The sequence below is a fragment of the Megalobrama amblycephala genome, linkage group LG10 (genome assembly GCF_018812025.1).
Source record: "Megalobrama amblycephala isolate DHTTF-2021 linkage group LG10, ASM1881202v1, whole genome shotgun sequence".
Lineage (NCBI taxonomy): Eukaryota > Metazoa > Chordata > Actinopteri > Cypriniformes > Xenocyprididae > Megalobrama > Megalobrama amblycephala.
Genome location: NC_063053.1, coordinates 35,150,664 through 35,175,794, shown reverse-complemented (window position 1 = coordinate 35,175,794; position 25,131 = coordinate 35,150,664). Strand labels below are relative to the sequence as shown.

The 25,131-nt window shown below is 36.1% G+C and overlaps 1 protein-coding gene across 1 annotated transcript; it reads right to left on the bottom strand.

The window, feature by feature from the left end:
- Positions 1 to 1,656: 1,656 nt before the first annotated feature.
- Positions 1,657 to 24,542, bottom strand: LOC125277488 (interferon gamma receptor 1-like). The gene is made up of 7 exons (XM_048205880.1): positions 24,331 to 24,542; positions 13,725 to 13,842; positions 13,366 to 13,547; positions 10,073 to 10,206; positions 9,807 to 9,978; positions 6,367 to 6,488; positions 1,657 to 5,272 (listed from the first exon to the last, which is right to left on the bottom strand). The coding sequence occupies exons 1-7, from the start codon at positions 24,398 to 24,400 to the stop codon at positions 4,943 to 4,945; spliced, it is 1,128 nt and encodes a 375-aa protein (XP_048061837.1). The 5' UTR covers positions 24,401 to 24,542; the 3' UTR covers positions 1,657 to 4,942.
- Positions 24,543 to 25,131: the final 589 nt, after the last annotated feature.

Genomic DNA, 25,131 nt, shown 5'->3' with positions numbered 1-25,131 from the left:
GGATGAGTCGGTGAGCTTGTCTAATGTGCCTGAGGAGTACCTTGACCTGAAGGAAGTGTTCAGTTAGTCCTGGACTGCTTCTCTTCCTCCACATCGTCCCTATGACTGTGCTATAGATCTAAAGCCAGGTACGTCTCCGCCTAAGGGAAAGTTATACTCTCTTTCAGCTCCAGAAACGGAGGCCATGGAGAAATATATTTCTGATTCTGGGCTCATCCACTCTCTTCTCCAGCAGGGGCAGGATTCTTTTTTTGTAGAAAATAAGGATGGTTTGCTGCGATCATGCATTGACTACCGAGGGCTGAACAGCATCACTGCTTTCAAGAGGCTGCAGGGAGCATCCATTTTCACAAAATTGGATTTACGTACTGCCTATCATTTGGTTCGCATAAGTGAGGGACTTTTTGTCAAGGAAGAGGAATAAGTTTTCCCATGCACAGTTGGTTCCTTTTCTGAGGTTCATCTCGTCCGAGGGAGTGCGCATGGATCCCTACAAGGTTAATGCTGTGATGGACTGGCCAACTCCAGATTCCCGTAAGGCCCTGCAGAGGTTTCTGGGGTTCGCCAATGTCTATTGGTGGTTTATTCACAAATTCAGCCAACTAGCCGCTCCTCTGACCGCCTTGACCTCCACCAAGATGACGTTCAGGTGGTCTAGCGCAGCTGATGCTGCCTTTTCCAACCTCAAAAGCTGCTTCGTTTCGGCTCCTATTCTTGTTGCCCCTGATCCTTCTCGTAAGTTTGTGGTGGAGGTCAACGCTTCAGAGGTGGGGGTAAGCGCAGTTCTTTCCCAGCACTCTCTCATGGATGACAAGATGCATCCTTGCATTTTTTTTGACATCGCTTATCATCTGCCGAACACAATTACGACATCGGTAACAGAGTTGCTGGCAGTCATGTTAGTGTTGGATGAGTGGCGTCATTGGTTAGAGGGTTCGGGGGTACCCTTTATCATCTGGACTGATCACAAGACCCTTGAATACATCAGATCTTAAATGTATTCTGTACTCTGGATGGAAAAAAAAAACAAGTATACTTTCAGCTTTAGGGGCTCTGTTTAACTCAATGGGATCAAGGGAGGTGAGCCTTCAGTTCCACTTTACCAGCAGGTGTCGGTATTGGACAGACTTGTTTATAAAAGCGAGTGACTTTTACACTTTTTAATGTCAAATTTTTTAATATTTGCATTGTTGTTGTTTTTTGTAATATTATTTACTCATCCAGTTTTGTTTTTTGTTTTGTTATTTTGAGGAGGCACTGCCTCCCTTGCATATTATATACATACATTAATTACCAGTCAAAAGTTTGGAAACCGTAATTTTTAATGTTTTTAAAAGTTTTGTTTGCTCACCAAGGCTGCATTTATTTAATTAAAAATACAGTAAAAACAGTAATATTGTAAAATATTATTACAATTAAAAACATTTTTATTTGAAAATATTTTAAAATAATTTATTCTTGTGTTGGCAAAGCTGATTTTTCACTCCACTGATTTTTTTTACTCCAGTCTTCAGTGTCACATGATCCTTCAGAAATCTTTCTAATATGATGATTTGCTGCTCAAGAAACATTTATTGTTATTTTATATATATATATATATATATATATATATATATATATATATATATAATACACACACACACACACACGTGCATGTAGAGTGCCCCAAAGGTTTAATAAACAGCTTAAGTAAAGAAGCCAGTCACTTGGTTTATTGCAATTTAAATTTCTAGCAACTTAATTTGGAAATACATATGAACATCAAACAGACATTATATACAGACAAATCAAATTAAATTAAAATATTAAAAAAACAAAAAAACAGCATGAACTTGACACACACATACAAAATCGTCAAACTCGACTGGCACACTATGGCACTAGCAACAGCTAGGCCATGAGTGCAATTTCCTGGAAATACCCACTGATCAACTGTATGCATTGAAGTCATTGTGTGTGAATTCAGATGACAAGTTCTGCCAAATGCACACATGTAAATGAGAATACTTTGTACAGTTAGTAAGGGATGGGATTGTCATTTTTGGGGCCCTAAGGGTGGGCAAACTCGGTCCTGGAGGGCCGCTGTCCCTGCAGGACAGTGGCCCTCCAGGATCGAGTTTGCCCACCCTGGCCCTAAGCTAACTTCATAATTGAGCGAGCCTTTTTTTTTTTTTTTTATAGCCATCTTGTCTGGTCAGTGTGGAGATTCCTACATTCTTGATAAAACTTGATTAAGTGCAATATTTTCTTTTTTTTTTTTTTTTTTTCTTTTTCTTTTTTTTTTTTAAAAGGCGTAATGCTTTAAAATGAAAAGAAACTTAAAAATTAGAAGGGATTTAATAAAAAAGTGCATAGAGTTAAAAAAAAAAAAATGCATACCACATGTATTTTCCCCAGAATTACATTTTGACACTTTTTAAATACCAAAAAGTAACATCACAACTATATCATGAAATGTTTGCTCGAGGCATTCAGAGTAATGCTGATTGCTCTTTTTAACCTACATAATGTCTTTTCAACCACAGAAATGTACAATTACAGAGAAGCTTCTGGCAGATATTAAATGTAGCCTGTTATTGTCATTATTAGACACTTGAATATGATGTTATCGAAGCAACAACTTTACATACTGTATGTAACAGATTATACCACTGTATTGAAATGTGTATATAGCGACATAAACAAGTGAGATATTCAACTTGGCAAAGTAACAGGTCTGGAAAATCCTTTGACAAACAAGTTCTCCACAGTTAAACCTACAGCAGGACTGGATCCAGAACTTTAAGTGCCCCAAACATAAATGTATGCCATGATCTGTACATGCGTTTCTTGATAAAATCAAGAAAAATAAAGTTATGGCTCATAAGCACTTTCTCGGACTAGAGAAGACTTGCCGGAGCGTTTGACAGACAGGAGTGTGCAAGATGAGTTTTGATGTTGTAGAGTGGGAAAACAGCAAAATGGATTTTTTGAAACGGCTCTATGAACTTCTCATTGGTTAACGGATGCTTACCTCAGAGTGCGTTTCAGCAAAAATTCTAATTTTCACAAGTTTTTGGTTGACTGATGGAGCATCGTATTTGCATTCCCATCATCTTCTGATGTAGCATAAACACCATAATGTACCTTAATATTAAGACATTTTCTGTATTCCTTTTTTTTCCCACAGGTATTTTACCCATAATCTGAATTATGCTTTTAAGCGTGTTGTGTTTTAGGACTGAAATGTCCATAAACTTAGGGGAAAAGTTCTGGTATATTTCTGACATGACTTTGTCCATTTTTCTATGGCTTTTCTTTCTTATAGTGCCCTGTGTAGACACCCTTAACATTTTCACCAAAATTATTTTATTTACACAATCATTTAATGCAGGTTATTGGGAAACTCACCATGGCTTTAGTTAACACTGAGAGCGTTTACATGCACGTTCTTCACCTGATTATGCTTAATAAGCTGACGATGTGGGTGGTCATGTAAAAGTATTAACATGTTTATCAGAGTAAGGACAGAAACAGCTAAAACCGGTTGATACAGCTAGATTTCAGCCCGTTACTCCCGTAAACATTACCCTGCGTTCTGTGGGCTTAATGAAGTGCACGTGTATGAAATGTAACAGAAAAGTGTATTGCATGCTTTGACTCTTTCTTGACCCCAAAAAATTATAAAAATGTTCATATAAAAAAAAATAAAAAATTCACATCTCGTTCAACCAAAGCATAATTGGTTCAGTCAAAATACTACATTGCATGAGTGGAAAATATGAGTTGTTACAAGTTGCTGCTGATATTTGAGTATTAAAAACTCTTTAACATCACATAAAAATGTGAGTCATTCACTTCATGTGATGTTAAAAAGTTTTTAATACTACTACTCGAGTCAGATACGCAAATGATTGAATTTGGACATTACTACTGGGGAATAACTTGAGTTTTTTTTAAATCCTGTAAACACGGTTAAAGGTGCAAAAGCTTGAAAGTCTCCTGATAGCAGTCTGGTCTAAATGGTCTAAATGTATTTTTAAAAATATTTATCTTCTGTGGAAGGCGTCAGACCATAAAATGTTCATCTAATTATTATATTTGGTATAATTAAATAATACGATGTCCTACCTGTCTGTCAATGTATGTTTTTACATTCCCTCCCGCACCCTGTTTGCGCAGACATCATACGTCATCGGCGCGTTTCATGCTGTGCAGAGTTAGACAGACGTCAGTCGCAGAGCAGCGCAAACAAACAGCAGCCGCCTTTTACAGTTCCAACCGAACCGAACAAAGCTGCGTTCATGCCATAACTACTGTAATTAAAAGATGTAATGTTTTAACCAGAGCTGTTCACGTCCTCAGACTCGGAATTATGTATTTATCAACTCCGAAATGAATCTGCAGCAGTCAGGTACAAGCTCTCCAAGTTGTTTACGTTCATTATTATTGTAATATTACATGCTTTGAGACGCCATCTCTTGCTCTTGCTTTGCCGAGAGCAACTGTGTGTGCGTGGCTTTGGAGACGCTCTGAGGGGAGGGTGGGATGTTATGATTTGAATGCTATCTCGCTATTGCTAGAACCTTTGAAAATATCCTATTGCACCTTTAACTTGCATTGCCAGGTTATTGGTTTGCATGTAAACCAGGACGGGTTTATTCAGTAAGCTGATTTTTGGGAGTTGGATGTGCATGTAAATGTTCCCACTGTCTAAACTACAAGCATTACAACAAAACTAGATCGCTCTCACCATAATCAAAAGATCTACTCACTGGCTGCACTGTAGACAGCTTTGATGGTTTTAATGGGAGCATCTAGTGTCAGTGGGTGTTAAGCACAACCCAGTGTGTGAAATTGCTAATGGACCATAAAGATTTCATTAAACGACTTTGTGTGAACAAACCATCTTTCTACAAGACATGGAAAGATTTTCCTTTGTCATTCTTACACAAATTAAGACCTAAATTACTGCTGGCCGTGGACCGTATCCCTCAGCAAAGTCCTCTGGACCAATCTCAATCTCAAGGTTTTTTGGACTGTTATAACCAGACGGTTCGATGACTGTAGATTCACCATCACTATCCTCCGTTATAGGAAGCTTAGGTTCATACGGATCTGTGTCATCAAGGTCAGTTATTTCACAGACTGGAGAATCAGGGGTAGAACCACCGGATTCATGGCTGATTTCGTTCAGTAGGGGTTGGTGTCCAAAACGTTGCGGTTGAGGAAAGGCGGGCTGCTCGGATTGTGGAAGGAGTGCTGTAGTAGTTTGGCCAGGAATTATGCTCCGCTGCATATAGAAAAGAGCAAATGGTTAGTCTTGGCACTGCTGATAGTACTACTAAAATACTGAGTCAGCAGGAAATAGATAATAGACACGTCACAAATACAAAACAAATGGTGCATAAAACCCCTAAAAGAACAGTTCATGTAAAACTGTCATAATTCATATTGTCCCAAACTTTGTTCTATGGGTCAAACTTGCACATAAAATGGATTTGGAAGTCATATGAAAGTCACTATGGCCATGTACACACTGCAGCTACATTTGTTTGTCAGTTCACCTTTTAGTGCTTAATCCCGTTCTGTACACACACAGTTCAGCCACTTACAGGAGTGACAACTGCATTTTACAACCCAAATCAACCCTGCATTTACAGGAATTCTACACAGTGTAAAGAATTGAACTGAACAACTAGTTGTTAAAGACGTATTTTAATGTGCATCAGAGATGTTTATCTTTCCTGTAAGTGTGGTGCAAGAAATTACAAGGAAAGTGGTATCAGCCTTGACTCATTCGTGTTGCCAGATCTTGCTAGAAAAACAGTTAAGAAGCCCATAATAAACTGGAATAAATCCAAATGCTTTATACTGACAATAAGACCAAAATATCACAACCTGTACCTCCCCACTTTAATATCTCCATATGAGCCAAGCCCAAAAAATGTGTATAATAAGTGGAAATGGCAACACCGTGATGCAGCCTTACAAACCACACAATGCCTCTGTAGACGGTGGTTTGATTACAATTGCAAAAAATAACTTGGGTTGGTGTAATATCACTTTGGTCAAAAATAGTGGAAAGCACACAAGCGTGATGCCAGAGTGTTATGGTTACCACAATGTCAATCACTGAACGATAATTTAGGGGATTCGATGCCTGTATTTAAATGTGGTTGTCACTCCTGAAACTTTACAGCATGTATGTGGCTTATTATAAGGATATTCATCAACAACAACAACAAATGTGTCCCACAGAGGACAAAAAGACATACAGGTTTGGACCAACATGAGGGTGAATACTTTTTCATTTTTAGGTGTAATATGCATATATCAATGTAAGATATACAAGAAATAGAAGTGAAATGACTCAAAGACACCAACCAAAACTTCAGGAACTTTGGGCCAGTCGTTCCACTTCTTGTAGAGGACCCAAACAACGCCCACGGTAATGAAGAGCAACACGAACCCTCCTCCCAGCAAAGCCGCGATTAATCCTGTGTGGTCTACAGAGAAGAACATTTCAGTGAAGCTATCTACTCTAGTACTCACAAAATACTGACTTTATTATAAGGTAAAGGTGAAGTTCTGCACCACTATCAGCATCAGACACAACTGCAAAACGTTCTCAAATAAGTTTCCAGCGCTCCCCAAACCTACCATTGCTTTAACAGAAAACGGCTTAAATAGATATTTTTCAGTATTGAATTAACTATAAATATATTTTTGTATCATTAATCTTGCTTAAGCCAACACCTTGGATTATTTCCATTGAGCTTGTTGCAATGCATTATGGGATTCTCCACCAATAACACACAAGATGCTAAATTTGGGCAAAACAATGTATTTTAGGAGGCAACATACTTGATACTAAATTATATTTCAGTCTCTATAATATAACAGTTCTTTCTGGTTCTCGAATCTGATTGGCTGAGAGGTCTTTCCAGCCATGCAATATTCTACCAGTATCACCAAGGGTACAGTGTTGCCAAGTCTGCGGTTTTCCCGCAAAAAAAACGTGATTGGGCTTGTTTGAATCACCCCACTGTCAGCATTCTCACAGCGAGTGTCATGGCGGACGAGCAAACCCACCATATTTTTTTAGATACTACTGTTATTTTGTAACGGAATGTAGTTAAGAGTTTTTTTAGGCAAGAATATAGCTTTTTTTTTAAACCTCAGATATTCGATCTATATGTAAACATATAACACCTATTTGAAAATTTGTTTAGATGCTTTCGGAGATGTGAGCTCTAGGCCATCAGCGACTGTTCAGTGCTCATGTACCCACCGAGAACAGCTTCATCTCGAACAGTGCTTTGGGAATTTGCTGCTGGCTCATATGTAGATAGTGTTTAAACATAAGGTATTCGTTTTGGGTATATCAAACGGGCAATCTTTGGTCTTATTAATTTATTACTTGTTCCAGAGCTAATAGATTTGGCTTAATGGCTATATTCACTTTATATTTACATTGAAATTATATCCTGTACCAACTAGAGCGCTGCTTCCTACATTTGCGGAACTTTGCTTGTTTATTTTCCATTTTACTTCTTATACTGTTATAACGGCTATTGTTGTTAGTTTAAATATTATTGTTCAATAAATAATATTTTATATAAATAACATGCCATATTTTTTGGTATTGAGAAAGTGTCTATTAGTGATTTCGACTTCAGTGAAAGTTACATTAATACGCCATTAGAAGGCGGCAAAGACTGTCTTTATGAGTGAGTCAGTCAGTCGCAAAGACTTATCTTGAAGTGGACTGAAACAAGGAAGTTGTCTTTACTCTAAACAACATCTTACCAGACGCAACTGAGAAATGCATTGACTAGCGTTGTCGTGGGAATGTCTTAAATGTTAAAAGGACAAAGATATTGCTTTCTCAGTGGACATTCAAACTAATTTTGAGATTATGAATATAAGATTGACCTGAGGAATATCAGCTAGATGCATGTAGGCATGTGACGGTATCAAATTTTCATGTTGCGATTAATTGCTGAAGCTTTTATCACGGTAAACGGTATTATCACGATATTGAAATAAGTTGCAAAAAAAAAAAAAAGTGTTGTCATAGTATAACAGGTTTAAGAACTCTTTTTGTAATAATAAAAATAACTCTGAATGTTTAAATACAATAATACAATACACACAAAAAATATAAAGTCAAATTTTCAAATAGATTAAAGTGCAAAAGAATTAGGCTATAAAGAACAACAGGAAACTCTTTGCAATAAGGTCTCATTATTTAATGCATTAACTAAGATTGAGCAATAGCTACATTTGATACAGAAAGTGTTATTGTTTGTTAATGTTAGTTAAGAAATACAACTGAACATTGTTAGTTTATCTCAGGTCCATTAAATAAGTTCTTTTGATTTTAGTAATGTTATTAAACAGTAACTAAGAAATTGGTAATAACGAATTAACATGTTAACTAATGAAGCCGTATGTCTTTAAGTTTTACTGAACAATAACACATAATCAGAACATTTCTAATCATCAGGGCATGTTGTAGTCCAGATTAAAATATATGTTTGAGGCATTTTAAAAACTTCACCAGCGCAGCTGCTTTGTTTATGGGGTTTCCGGGGTAACCGCTGCATTTCTGCTGTTCCATCAGCGCCTCTGCTGTCAGAGAGTGAACGCGCACTTTCATTCAGCGCGTCTCCTTCACTCGTTCCGCCATGTGCTTCTCGTTGGGCTTGTTCACATCTGAGCGTGTGTTCTTTTGACGCAGAATACAGCGGTGTTGTGCATTTTATACGGTTGATGGGGAAAGTATTCTTATATGCATTATAAGATTTTTAATAATTGGTAATAAATTATTTACAGTTTTTTGAAATGCCCACGATAACAATACCGTGCATATCCATTATCGCGATATATCGCATTACCGAATATCGGCACAAGTCTAGATGTATGCAGGTACACATATTACAATGAGTTTCAATGAAGCGACTCAATGTTCCTTTGTTTCTAGTTCTAAAGTGACGTTTTAGAATTAGTAATGGAGGCTTGGGCTCAACTGTTAAAACTGTCAACTTGAGATTTTGAGTCTGTGGCAGAAGGAAGCAGTTCCTCACAAAAGAGGGTTTGTAAAGACTATCCTATGTTGTTTCTTATTTAATTACACACTCATGCCGTCGAACTGTTGTATAAACGCAATATCACACTCACAGCTGATATATAGCCATATTGCATGGCTATGAGTGTGACATTGCTCTTATGTATATATATCACAATAATATTTTACCAATAATAAACGGATCACAATTCTGTTTGGTGCAGATAGTGGCACAGAAATAAAAATCTTCACCTTTAAAATATGTTATAATAAAAATCACCTCTTATTCCCTAGTACAATATAAGTGGTGTCTGAAACCATAGTGGAGATTATCCAATGCACTCAATCCCAGAATGCAAACACAGTAAAACATGTACAAACCATACTATACGCTCATATACGACTAGACAATAACCATAATGCACTGTTAGCGTCTCATGGAATGAAACTGTTTATGATGAAATTGTTTAAGCTCCACAGTCGTCTCTGGTGCATGAATTTTACATCATTGTCCAAATTTCACTCATTTCTCATGTAGTGGACTAAATGACATGGAAGAGTCAGTGGAGATGAGGTGATTTCAAACATAGCTCATGTGTGGGCTTTATCATATGCAAACAAGAAATCTCAATCTGACTCATATCTTTAGCATCCCGATGGCTACTAGTTCTCACACACTATCTGTACTTTACAGCACAATAAGAAAGCTGCACTAGATTAGGAAAAATTAACAAAGTAAAAATGAGGATTTTACCAGTCTCAGGCGTCTGCTCAGGGACACAGACGTTTTTGTAGGTATATGTAGGAATAGCAGCAATCTTCCCTTCAAACTTCAACTCAACACAACGTCCGGCCAAACTTTGCTTAAGGTGGATTTTTGCAGTGCATACATCCTCATCATAAAAACATAGGTATGAAGTCTTTTTCTGAAGATAGAGAATAGAATTGAGTGATTTAAACGATGCCGTCGTTGCGATAACACCTCAAAGTTCTTCTTTTTTTTTGGACTGATTTTCTGACCTGATCATGAGTGATTGTGTATATGAATTCTTCATCTGGAATGTCTTGCTCATAAATTAAGGAAGGGTGCCAAAAGGACACTTCAATCACATCTTTGTGGACAGAATCATTTACAGCTGGAAAGTCCAAAGAGCCTGGAAAAAAGCACAAGCCAATATTGCTTAAAGAATTAGTCAAAATAACAATATCTTGCAAACAATCTATCATGCAAGAGAACACAGCAAATGAATTGCACCACTAAAATGGCATTCAAATGGATTTACTTATCTTTTATTTAGGCTTTGGTTTTGTGTAAATGAAATGTGTCTGAACGAGAAAGAACACATAATACAGAGGAAAGGCAGCTATGTGGTTAAACAGATGCCGTACTGAAAGGACCAATCAGGTAAACGTGAATGACGTCATCACTAGGGGTCTAACGAGACATTGCGATATAAAAATGTGACAATATGTATCGGTGATGTGAACAAAATGAATCGTGATACAGGCTGCATTTAAGTCCAATTTTGTATGCTGTTCCCTCGCTAACTTGCGTCCGTCTCGTTCACTCAAATGTACGTCATAGCAAGGGTTCTCTAATCCCTTGATCTGCTATGAAGCCGATTTATTATTTACCATTTTTTTTTCCTAATGAATTTGTTTTAAGCACCATTCTATAGGCCTGTATTGGAGCTTTTCCACTGCGTGAAACGACTCGGCTCGGTTCGGTTCGGCACAGCTCGCTTACTTTTGGTTTGCTTTTCCACTGCAGTTTAGCACCACTTCAAAATGGGCGGGATTATAGACTGATTATTGTATTTGCGCCGCCTTTACTTTAAATGCCAGGAGCGTAACGAGGTGTTGAGCGTCATTTTTCTCTGGCTCCCTCGAGTTAAAGAATGTTCAACTTTGAGTAAAACGCTGCGCTCATCACTGTCACTTTTTAGCCAGCCGTCCAATCAGAGTGGAGGGGGGCGGGGCAAATACAACACCGACCAACTGTCACAACATTCTTATGGTACAACGACATCAACAAGCAGAGAACGGAACAAAATGGATGAGAAATTAATATTGCTGGTCTCCATTGTGTCAACATTTTTAGTCTGAAAACAAATTATCTGCAAAATCAGTTATAAGTAACAGTGCCGCGGATATTCCGTATCATGGCAACAAAGCATCTCAACTGGAAAATAAAACGCTGCGATGCCGAAGCGCTCTCAAGCGTTCATGTTTTCAGCAGAGCGCCTAGCTTTTTCAGCTGGCTAAAAACACTTTTTTGGACATGTGGGCTAATGAGTCAGAGTTCTGATGTACAGTCCAACTCGGAAGCACTGCACTGTTTATACAATATAAACAACGTAGGAGAATGCCAGAAAAGGAAATAAATTGGTGAATGAAGTCGTTATTTTTGTTTAGTTTTTGCGCACAAAATTATTCTTTTTGCTTCATAAAATTAAGGTTGAATCATTGCAGCAACGTTGACTATTTTAACAATGTTTTTAGTACCTTTCTGGACCTTGACAGTGGTAATTAAATTGCTGTCTATGGATGAGTCATATACCTCTCGGATTTCATCAAAAATATCTTAATTTGTGTTCTGAAGATGAACGAAGGTCTTACGGGTGTGGAACGGCACGGAATTTTCATTTTTGGGTGAACTAACCCTTTAAGTTAGCTACAAGTATTAAGATAACTCCAATATTGTGTGAGGTGGTGGTAAATTCAGCATGATCTGCTGTGACATCACAATTGTGTTGCATTGTGGTCTATGGATCTGCCTGAAGTGTGCATTTTGAGTACACTTGCTCCCTGTGTCAAAATCCAGTGGTCAAGGGTCTGTCCAAATAAACTTCCCTCGTCCACTTGACGAAGTTGAACGCACTTCAGAATGGCGACAGGAATTCCCCCAAAGGTTAAGTGCTTAGGGAAGTTCACGAATGTGTGTGTCTAAAAGTGGAGTTAAACGCAGCCATAGAGTTCACTATATGATGAACAGATTTACTGATCAACTCACATACTGTAGTTAACACGGGCACTCAAATGTACGTGCATTCACAAAAATGACATAACGGTGAGTAAATTAAGATTTTTAGATGAACTAACTAACTCTTTAAAGTTCGAAAATAGTCATTTTGACACACTTTGCAATTAGCACTGTGATTGACTGCATTGATCATCTGAAGCGTCTCCTCGAAGCGAAAGCACAGACACCTAAAGGGTTATTTCACTCAAAAATGAAAATAATGTCATTTTTTACTCATCCTCATGTCGTTCTACACCCGTAAGACCTTCGTTAATCTTCAGAACACAAATTAAGATATTGTTGATGAAATCCGATGGCTCTGTGAGGCCTGCATTGAGAGCAGAGCCATTCAAACTCTCAAGATCCATTAATGTACTAAAAACATATTTGAAACAGTTCAGTGGTTCTATCTTAATATTATAAAACGACAAGAATACTTTTTGTGGGCCAAAAAAAATAAAATAAAATGACTTTTCAACATTATCCATGAAGCGATTTCAAAACACTGCTTCATGAAGCTTCTGAGCTTTATGAATCTTTTTTTTCGAATTAGTGATTCGGATCTCCTATCAAACGGCTGAACTGCTGAAATCACGTGACTTTGGAGCTCAGAATTACTGATTCAATTCGTAAAGCTCTGAAGCAGTGTTTTGAAATCGGCCCATATAGATATTGTTGAAAAGTCGTTATTTTGATTTTTGGTGCACAAAAATTATTCTTGTCGCTTTATAATATTAATATTGAACCACTGCACTCACATGAACTGATTTAAATATGTTTTTAGTACATTAATGGATCTTGAGAGAGGAAATGTCATTGTTGGCTATGCAGGCCTCACTGAGCCATTGGATTTCAACAAAAATATCTTAATTTGTGTTCCGAAGATTAACGAAGGCCTTACGGGTGTGGAACGACATGAGGGAGAGTAATAAATGACATTATTTTCATTTTTGGGAGAACTAACCACTTAAACCACCATATCACATTTAAGCTTTAGTAGTATGATTATTCGAAGTGTTTTAAATGGTTACTTCTATATTTAATATTTGAGCTTAAAGTTTACTAAAACTACAGAACAGTCAAAAGATTAATAAAGTTTGAAGTGAGTCCATACACACCGATTTGGGATGAAAAAAAATGGCAGATTTTATGTATATTTATGTTTTATAAAACAAGTATAGTAAAACATCAATTGTGTTTATCATTAGTGCTACGTAAACACTGTAATTACATTTAAAAAAAAAAGTATAATACTGTATCTATATGATTATGTTATACTCAGAGAACTTACATTTATATTTATGCTGGATCGCATCATAAAAGTCTTCGCTGTAGGTGAATTTAATGGAGGCACTTTCTGATTTCTCTTGTCCAACATGTGCCGTCACAGACACAGAGTAATCATCAGCCGCATCTTTGCTGTAGTTGCTGATATCAAGGTACGTCTGGGAAGTGTCAACAGTTTGGGGATCACTAGAGACAAATGAGACAGAAAGAGTGTCTTGTGATTACAAATGTCATATTTTCTGAAACTGGTTTTGTCAGCTGCTTTTGATGCGCGCACACACACACACACACACACACACACACACACACACACACACACACACACACACACACACACACACGCACACACACACACAGACGTACCTTTGATAAGGTTTGACCAGTACACTGAACTTCAGCTGTTCAGCTGGATGACTGTAGTTCCAGTACAACACATTCACAAAGTTGTGGCAAACAACACTGACGTTTGTTGCAGAAGGAACTATAGAGAAAAAAGAAAAAAAGATTTACACATGATTACAAACTCAAAACTCATGATGACCTTAATTCCTTCCAGCATTGCTTAACGGGGACTGAAATGTTGAGTCATTTTTTCAGACAGACGTCATTTTCTTCACATATGTCACAATCTTTGGTGACTGAGGTTTGACCAACATCTTCACTGCATCATATCATCATATGATGCTTAAATGCTTGAAATGAGTTTAGTAGACAAATAAAAATTGTGCCTACATGAAAATGTCTTTACAAAAGAACATTTTAATAATAAAAAACTGCCGAGTCACATTGAGAAGTATCTAGTATTATCCAGCTAATACACAAACTGAAATCATACTATAATACCCTTTAAAATAGGGATGCACGATATATTGGCCACCATATCAGTTTCTGCCGATATATGTTAATTTTTAATGCTATCATTATCGGCACGATAAGAAAATTTGACCGATATATTAAAGCCAATAAATAATGGATTATTTCCTTCAGATCCACACTGTTCACCATGATGGTTTTGCTTGAAATATGATTGAAATCACTTCAAAAAGAAAAATACAGTTAAGGTTATCAGCTTTCGAATATAAAGAATTATCAGTTATGATATTTGAACATCCTTACTATAAACCAGCAAACCAGACCAGCCTGAACAGAGCGGGAGATCAGCTAACATCAATAAATGAGTTTAATGGAATAAGCCGTTTTTATATTTCATCAGGTTACATAATTGTGTTGTCGATAGTGTATAAACTGAGGTGAACCCATTCGTGAAAAACAGGCTTTAGTTAAACGTGTTTCGTGCATTAGCCTGCTATTTCAGGTTAATGGGGTCATTTTGAAGTGAGGAAGTTGCTGCTAGTTACAGGAAATGCAGCTCTTGCCCAATATTAAGACACTCGAGGCATCAGACTCCTGGTGAATTAGGTACTAGGACTCAAACATTTTTCAGTTTTTACAAAGTAAATGTTGGTTGTGATGATTACTGTGATTTGGGGGGAGAAAACCCAAACCAATCTTAATTTAAGCCATTAGAGTAGATAAAAATGCTTTTTCAGCATTTCTTTTTAAAAAATGCCTGTTTTTCTTTATAAAGAGTGAAATGAGTTGTTTTTGTAGTGTTAAACTATATGAACATAACCTTAGCAAGTAACTAACAGCATGTAGACATATTTCGGCTATGTCACAGTTCAGCAAAGCTATTAATGCAGTTTCTGAAGTTTGAGAAGAAAAAAAAATAGACAAATCATCAATGAAAATCAGCCTGATAAAAAAAAAAAAGAACCTGACTTGCAAACGTGAGAAAACTTTGTTGAAGAGAAGTGAAATTTAAAGCAGAAATCAGTTTTTGCACATAAGAGGAAGTTTAGTGCTGCTAACACAGCGCTTACCAAGATTCGTTTTGATGTGTTTCAATATAAATAAAAAAAATAAAAATAAAAAAAATATTGTTGAGAAAATTTTAATTCAACATGATGCAGTCAGAATTTTAAGTTCTCTCAACTATTGTTTAATAATTGTACCAAGTAAAACTGTGTTTTGTCTATTTTAATTTATTTGTTCACTGAATGCAAAATGCCTCATTCAGCCAATATATTCATCAAGACAACAAAAGATTTCTTGTCCAGCAAACTTTCTTTTAGTAACTCAAATTAATTTATTATGATAGCCATATGTAGTATAACCTTATAGGACACTGAAAGGGTTCATGAATTGAGAAATCAACTTTTCCTTGAGCTTTTGATATATAAAAGGTCATCGTACTATGGAGTCCAAAGTATACTTCACTTTTTACGCATATGCGAGGGTCAGCGCACAGAGTTTTGTCATTAGAAGGGTACGTGCATCGCCAAAGTTTTGTAACCATGTGTACTTGTAAGTGCAGGTCGCACATGTGCATTACATTTTTTTTTTTGCAGTCATTAGTTTATCCACAAGGTGGCAACCGTGCCCTAGGGGCTTCAATTCACAAGATATCAAAGAAAACCTGCATAAACAGAACAGATGGGAACACATGCAAGCTACAGCGACAATGGAGGCCTACATAGACGAGAGACTGTGTGAAGAGGTCAGAAAGTACCCTCATTTGTACAACTCTAGCATGAAAGAATTCAAAGATGCTTACATGGGTTGTAACTTGAGGCGAGAGATTGCTCAAATTTGATTGCTGTGCATGCGTCAAATGCCTGTGTATGCGTACGAGTCAAATGAAGTATACTTTCCAAGGTTGTGCAATTCAAATGTCTATTGAAACCCACAAAGCAAAAAAACAAAAACAAAGTATACCCAGGGCTTAAGAATATCCTTTAAGTTTCAGAACTGAAAACGTCCTTTTTAGCCCAATAAAAGTTATTGGCACCAGGCCCAGTGAACGACCCTACGTCCCTAAATGTGCCTAGATAGGTGAAACTCTGCCTCACCAGAAGAAATCAACACCTACTTCATCACTGCAATGTCAGCCCCGCCACTGGTGTGTTAGTGAGATGAGGAAAAACGTTGGGTTTGCATTTCAGTATAAATGTACCAAAACTGAGACTTTTGAAAACGACGGCATGGCTGCCCACATTAACTCTGCATGTTCTTGACGACCGTGTAAACAATAACATGGAAACTGAACTGCAATATTTGCTGGCTTTGTTGTCATTTTTAGAAGCCATTGTGCAGTTGAACTCTGTGCATTTGTATTAATACCGCAGCTGCCTACATGCGCAAGAGGCAACGGTTTACACTTGTACACGCATGCCCAGTGTGCATGAACAGTCATGTGATGTGTTTTCGGCCGTGTAGTGTAGACAGAGATTGTTTCTGAAATGCTGTTGAAACGCCAGTGTAGACGAGGATCGTTTTCATTTTAAAACACCCTTTTAAAACAAAAATGCACTAGTGTAAATGGGGCCTTACCGATCCAAAACTAACTGTGTTTATCTGAATACTCGCCAAGACGGGCATTTTGACATAATTGTATGTATTTTGATACTTGCGACTCACAAGCTGTTTGAGACTGAGCGCGGCTTGTGCGCTCCACTAATATAGATCAGTGGTGTTGTGTGCGCTTTTGGTGTGAATGCGAAACCTGCGGGGGTTAATAAAACTATGTGCATTATTTAACAAGGCAGCTGTGAGTCATTTTGCCGTCGGAGAGAAAAGAGCGAGAATGCACAGCTGACATTATTGTCTGTGCCGCTGGCAGCAAAACGAATCAGCTCGGAATCAAAAAAACCTGAGACTGACTGGCCGGTCACCGATCCGGGCTGATCGTTAAGGAAAATCTTCTGATCTCTGGCCGATTTATCAGTGCATTTCTAGTTATTTATTTTCAAAAATGTGAATGTCTCAGTTGAGCTTTATTTATTTGTATTTGCTACATTTCACTGTGGATTCTTAAGTAAATCAATCGCATTTCTGTATCGGCTTTGCAAACAGACTTTTATGATATGGACTCGACAGTAATGCAACATGTAAGTAACTGTGTTAATTCTAATGCATGATCTGATATTCATGTACAGACAGATGTTCTTTGTCAGCAAATCAAATCAGTGATTAAACTCTGAACTTCACGTTGTTTCTCTTAGTAGGATGAAAATAATCCTATTTAAATGGTGATTAAATTATACATAGAAAGCGATCAAAGAACGCTCCCTTTACAATCGCTGGAGCTGTCAATCAAACAGCGTGAGTTTATCGTGCCAAAACTTCAATTTAATTCAACGAATCTCTTAGTTACATCGCATTTTCCCTGTTAGTTATGATGAAAGATTAGTTAACCTTGAGAGCTGTAATATTAAAAATGTGCTAAAAGTTTTAGAGTAATACTTAGCTATTTTCATATGCAAAGATGTCAGCCAATCACAGTTGTGGGCATTTACATTGAAGTCTCACAGCAGACGATAAAAATGCCTTTTATTTGTAAATTATGACAATTTTTGATGTAAAAAGCATACTAACATTATAAGTGCACCACAGGAAACATTATAAAACAAAACAACGCAGTTCATGACCCCTTTAATGTGTTACGTGAACGATGCTATGATTTTAAAGAAGAACAACAATCATCCCTACAAAGCAAATAGATCTAAGATTAGATATAGTTTACATACTTTAGGCCTCTTGACACACACAAGCTGTGGTGACAAACAAACGTAAGATGGTGAGTTCTTAACATCACAACAAATAACTAACAATAATGAGAAATAAAGTCATTAAAAGCAAAAAAAAAAAAAAAAAAAAAAAAAAACCTATAACAGTAACCGCATAATTTATTCATGCTGCAATGCATGCTGGGAACTCACAAAGTCTTAACATTTCACCAATATGAAACTCTTTGTTCAGACAACTGTTTTAGACTAGTTGGGACAACATTCGGGGCAGCTCTGTTAGTCTGACATGGGTTTTTATGTAGTTTCAAGAAAATAACATTTCTTAGTTTTAAAACTCAAGAGATTTTGTAAGTAGTGGCTTTTTTACGGTGTCGCATTAATCCACTGGAGGCCTTTGTTTGTTCATTATGATTTCAGCCTGAGAGTGACAGAAGCAGAGGCCACACTGATTCACAGCTGTAACCACGTGTGATTACTGACATTTTCACACCCACTCACATCAGACCTAGCTGCGGTTTTACTGTGACACAAGTGTGAAAATAAAACCAAAGTGTCCGTACTAAATTATAGCACCCATACTGTACATTCAACAACAAACTCTGGCCAAAACAATGGGTGACTGGCTGGCACATCGGTGCAAACAAAAACAGAGACAGAAATAAAGATAGAAATGAAGGAATGAAAATAACAACAGGAAGGAAGTTAAAGAGCAAGAGAGAAAGATACTCGTGCAAACACACAGGGGAAAAACGTGCAGACAAAAGTTTGAGTACTAAACCTAAACTACAGCCAACATAGAGAGCTGCAAACTGATACTAACAAGTTCAATAGAAATATAATACCTGCTAAGTGAAACCTAATGTAAGAATCTGCCTGCAAGTCATGTGACATTCATAAAGCAAGTGTAATGCAAGAACCTGGAGGTAAAAATGCAGTGTTGCATTATATAACATTTAACAGATTATTCTATCTATCTTCGGATAAACATAATTAGCACTAACTTGAGGTTTTTACCATATACATGTTTTAATGTAGCCTATATGGCCTACAGATCTTAAGCATAAGGTTAGGTGAGGATATACTAAAACTACCAGTGTTTTATTATTTATTACCAAGAAGAATTCATATTTTATTTTGACCTATTAAGATTTTGTTTACGTTTACCTTGTAAATATATTTTTTTTGCTATTTTTTTTTTTTAAGTTCTCAGGTAAATCAATAACAATTACAATTTTAACAATATTAACAATATTTCATGTGTAATTTATGTGATTTGTTGTATTTTGAATCAAATCTTTCTTTATAAAAGTCATAGAGATATTATCATTCTGATTTCAAAGTGAAGGATTCATTAGTTTGAATATATATTGAAACCAAACACTATAATAACATCTTAGTTGATCATTCACTATACTTGATTTTTGACAAAACATCCCATGTTTCGGTCATGACTGCACATTTTCAGTAGTGACAGTTATGTGTTGGTAGCAATCACATTACAGGATTTTAACTCACATGCTAAAACACTTCTAAAGCATTAAAATTCAAATGATTTGCATAACTGTACTAAAATGTTGTTTATTTCCCCTAAATAAATGATTATGTGTTCCCTTTTGTCACTACTCAAACAATGATGTCACAAACAAAACTTCACATGTTTCAGTTGTGACAATTTTAGATAATGTTGAGCCTAGCTCCAAGATGCTAATCAGCATATGATTATCTAGCACAGTTCTGAACAGTTTTACACACATAAAAACTAAATTTTATGAAATAACACCTAAAAACGTTTGCTTAAATGGAGAGAAAAAAAAATGTATTTGGTAGTGACATTCCTTAAAGTTACACACAGATTTCTGGCCTTTGGAACACATTTAACTCAAAAATGTAGCTATGAGAGGGAGGGACACAGGAATATTTCCTGATCAAAAACGTAGAAGTGTGTTAAAATCAGTCTCAGCCAATGGACTAAAACATACACTGTTTCGGTAGTGACATGAAAATGCGGGTTATATGAAAAGTTTTATGATTCACAAAGAAAATATAAAATAATTTTTTGAACCACTTTATATATATGATCAGTGGTGGAGAGTGTTAGTGGTGGAGATCAGTGTTATTATCTTGCCAAGACTTGCATTTCCATGATTACAACAACAACTCTGACGGATGGACCCTTTAATAAGGTTAATGTACAGCTCCACCAGAAATTTGTAAAGTAAACACAACAGGGATTGTAATGAGCACATATCTCATTATACAGATCTCTGGAATGCTTCAGGGCATCCGTTCCAGTCAGTACAAGTTGCTTTCAGTTAAAACAGCTCAAACATACATTTTAGTTTGGGAATAACTTAAGCCTTATCTGTGAAACCAGGAGGATAAACTTGCAATTGCGAGAAAAAAAAAAAAAAAAAAAAAAGTCAGAATTGCACATATTTATCACGCAAGTCTGACTTTATCTCCCAGTTATGACTTTTAAAATGCAATTCTGAGATTTTTTTTTTTTTTTTTTTACAATTACAATTTTTTTTACTCACAAACAACTATCACAAAACATGAAAACAGTTGTGGATCCTTCAGGCAATGATAGGACAGTTAAGATTCAAGGGTATGTACATTTCTGAATGGGCCAATTTTTATGAATTCAGATATTTTGTGTTGTGCAATATATGTAAACATCCATTATGTGAAATAGCTTATTCAGACAGTACTAGATAAAAATAACATGTAATTTTTATGATCCCTCTTGGCTTATTTTGTTAAAATTATTAAAATGTTGCATATTCTGCAAGGGTTATGAAATTTATGAGCAGAAATGTAGCTTAGGATGCTTTTGTCAGAATCATCAATTGCTGTTTAGATTAATTTCCCGTCACAGTTTACATTGTTTAAATGACATTAAAATTCAAAGTAATGACTTTGATAATCTGAAAACACATTTCGGAAGTAACTGCATTTCGATTGGTTGTGGGACAGCGGTTTACACAAATTCAGTAGAATGGCCCATACAGTAACAACCTGATAGTCAATAATAACACTGATCTCCACCACTAACACACTCCACCACTGATCAAATGATGTCAGCTCTATTTCTGCCTTGCAGAAGCTTATGAATCGATTATACATAAAGTATTTACACAAGGCGCTGTACTTAAAGAGGCAGACAGACTGTCTGACCACCCACTTTTCCAAGTGCTTTGTTTCCGGAAGCATTATGTCCACAGGGATTTAAAAAAATATTTATAAAAAGAAAAAAAAAATGTTTTATGAGGCAATGAACTACATCCAAGTTTTGCAAATTATATAAAAAGAAGAATACATAATTACATAATGATAATAATGTTAAAAGAATAATACATAATAATAATAATGTTAAAATATATAACAACACATCACTGCACATTTCTATGACGTTTGATGGTGGACGCCTTCACTGTCCTCTCTTGCCAAGACTTGCATTTCCAAGATAACAACAAACACTCTGACGGATGGACCCTTTAATATGGTTAATTTAGATCTCCACCAGAAATCTGGCAAGCAAACACAACTGGGATTGTAATGCACATACAGTATCTCATTATACGGATCTCTTGAATGCTGCTTTCAGACTGGTGTTCAATCATGGCATTCAGCGGTCAGATATTCCCTAGTATTTACGGTCATCCATGGATATGCTGTATATCAGGGTAACTGTACTGGCGCCACTTTCATGTCACACCGCAGACTGTCGTCATCTTGTGCCTCAGTTATCAATCGTAGTGAATGGACATCACCTCAGAGGACTATAGTATTACTGATTGTTATTATTGTACATTGTAATGGACTATTTTTCTTAATGGAAGCTTTAGGATAATATATAGGTAAATTTATAAAATGATGCTTCAAATAGTGTTTTGGCTGGCTTACCAAATATAAAACACTTACAAAAGAGTTACAGCGGCCTCAGGCATTTATTAACAGGGTTGGGTAGGTTACTTTTCAAATGTAATTTGTTATGTATTTTGTTAGATTACACAAGTTTTGTAACTTAATCTAGTATGTAACACAAAAACAAGGTTATTGAGACTTTTTTCTCCGAATTGTTTGATATAAAGTTGCAATTGTGAGTTAAAAAGTCAGAATTGTGTAATATAAACTCGCAATATTGAGAAAAGTCAGAATTGTGAGATATAGGGCCGGTTTCACGGACAGAATTTAGACTAAGTCAGGATTTCAATTAGGGTATTTAAATAGCTTAGGGTTTTTTTGTTTTTGTTTTTAAAGAAATCCTTTGGATTATATTGAAAAAGCTGATCTTTGGCTGTAGAATCACAGTGCTGCTGTAATCAATAATGTAAATCTAACTCCTGACCTGAACATCTTTTCTCTTTGCTTGTCTGGCTGTTATAACTCAGTTACAACAGCCCAAACTAAATTTAATAATAAAAAGTCAAGGGCCCAGCTAAAGCAAACCCTGATCTCCATGATGGTGATTTACAAATTGTGATTTTGATTCTGCTTGTTAATAGATTGCCTTCCTGGCACATTCACTGTGTTAAAATCATTAACACAGGGAATGTGTCAGAATTAACACAGCAAGTGTTGTCCCTAAACTCACACAATGATATGTAAGAATTTCACACATTTTGAGTCCATTTTAATATTTCTAAGAGTGTGTATTGCATTAATTTTAAGTAGTCAAAAATAACACATCTTTGACATAAATTGTGTGATTTATGACACATTAGTATGATAAATATTTTAACACATTGCCTGTGTTAAGAAGAATAACACACAGGTTGACAAAATGTGTTGTTCTTAACTAGACACACAGGATATATAAGATATAGTATATATGATATAGTATATAGTATTAAGATATAGTATATATGATGTATGTTCTTAACGCATCTGTTTTAAGAGTGAAAGAACATGGCACAGACATGTTTTAAGATAAGTCAGAACAAGTTGCTTTCAGTTAAAAAAGCTCAAACAGGCATTTTAGTCTGGGAATAGCTTAAGCCTTATCTGTGAAACCAGGAAGACAAACAAAAGTCAGAATTGCACATATTTATCACACAAGTCTGACTTTATAACTTGCAATTGTGAGTTCATATCTCCCATTTCTGACTTTATAAAACGCAATTCTGAGTTTAAATCTTGCAATTCTGAGAAAAGTAAAAAAAAAAAAAAAAACTCACAAACAACTATCACAAAACATGAAAACAGTTGTGGATCATTCAGGTAATGACAGGACAGTTAAGATTCAAGGGTATGTACATTTCTGAATGAGGCAATTTTTATGAATTCAGATATTTTATGTTGTGGGATAAACGTAAACATCCATTATGTGAAATAGCTTATTCAGAACAGTACTAGATAAAAATAACATGCAATTTTTATGATCCCTCTTGGCTTATTTTGTTAAAATTATTAAAATGTTGCATATTCTGCAAGGGTTATGAAATTTATGAGCAGAAATGTAGCTTAGGATGCTTTTGTCAGAATCATCAATTGCTGTTTAGATTAATTGCCCGTCGCAGTTTACATTATTTAAATGACATTAGTAATGACTTTGATAATCTAAAACATATTTCGGAAGTAACTGTAATTCGTTTACCACCCATTAAATATAACTGTAATGACATGCAGTCACTCAAATTTTGTATTTTAAAGACGTAACGAAGTTAACAGTTACTCCACCCTGTTTATTGATAGGAAAAACACGCCTCCCAAAAATTGCTGTATTGTGGTGCGTTTAGCTTAATGTGGCGATGTAAACCTTTGTTTGTTTGCATAAAAATGCAGTCAGCACAGCAAATAACACAGTATCTTGATTCTTGATAAGGAGGAGGAACATTTTTGTTACATTACAAATCAAGTCCCTCGGCTACGAGTCTCTATTATGACATACTGACAAACAAAAATGAAGGTGAAACTTTAAATGTGAACGCATACGCCTATAAACACTCGCTCTTACGGTACACGAGTACTATAATTATGTTACAAACAGCAAAATGTGAACTATTTTGAATCTTAATATATTTTGTAGGCAATTTTTTAAACCCAGACGATAAAATATTAAATGCATATTCTCTATAAACACTTAATTTCATAACATCAGAGATTTTCAGACAGGGAAATCACAAACACTTAACGCTACAGTTCCCAGATTTCCATAACCGTTTATGGGAACCACATCAGGCCTGTTACGAGAAATGATCCTCGCATGTGAATATAGCCAACAGCGCAACACGCTCAAACAGCTTTCATTTAGAAAATACTGTTCAGACTGTTATTTATTGAATATTGATGTTCATATCTCATGGACGCACGCGCTCAGACAGATAAACAAATACAACGACGTAATCGACGAGCAGTTTTAGCAATGTGACACTCACCAGAACCAAAGACGCAGTGACACAATAACGCGTAAAACACCCCAAACTGGAATATAGGATCCATCGGCATTGTGGTAAACCGGTTTTCAAAAAATTCTCAGGCCGACTTCAGAAGCGCGTCCGAGACCCGACAGACATTTCCTGACTCGGCTTTGTGCTCGTGGCTCTGAGCGTTTGCCTCTACTGGACTCGATCTGGGTTGCCAAATATTCAAATTCCCCCTGACACAGTAAAAGCGCGACGGGTTCCGCTTTATTTCATTATACACAGTATGAGTTATTTTCTTTATTTGATTGGTAAAATATGTTTTTCTAATATATAAATACTGCTGACTTGATGTGTATTTTAAGATTTAGTTTTTATGTGATCTGGCAACCCCTGTGGAATGATACGGTGCTTTCCACCTTATCAGGCCTCAAGCAAAAAGCTTACATGAAACAAGTACACTAGAGCTTACCTGAAGGATTGGTGAAACATTAGTTTCGATATTAGCCTACTCATCAAAGGTCTATATATATATATATATATATATATATATATATATATATATATATATATATATATATATATATATATACAGAATAGTGTAGAATGTTATTGCTGTTCAATGCTCGAATCTGATTGGTTGATCAACGTTCTAAGGTGTGCAGTTATTTTCAGGGAAATGCATGGCTAAAGTAGTTCTAGCAGGTCTTACAGTTCCATATAACTTCGCCAAATGATTTCAGATTTCAATAGGTCCTACAGCTTACAACCACAAAAGAAACAAAACCCACAACGACACTGACCAAGCAAATAAAT

Bases quoted from the DNA above. Each gene is read 5' to 3' on its own strand.
- LOC125277488 (XM_048205880.1), bottom strand. From the start codon at position 24,400: ATGCCGATGGATCCTATATTCCAGTTTGGGGTGTTTTACGCGTTATTG. The intron at 9,979-10,072 runs GTCAGAAAATCA...CTCTATCTTCAG, and splicing joins ACACAATCACTCATGATCAG to AAAAAGACTTCATACCTATG. The intron at 5,273-6,366 runs GTTGGTGTCTTT...TTCTATATGCAG, and splicing joins CCAAAGTTCCTGAAGTTTTG to CGGAGCATAATTCCTGGCCA.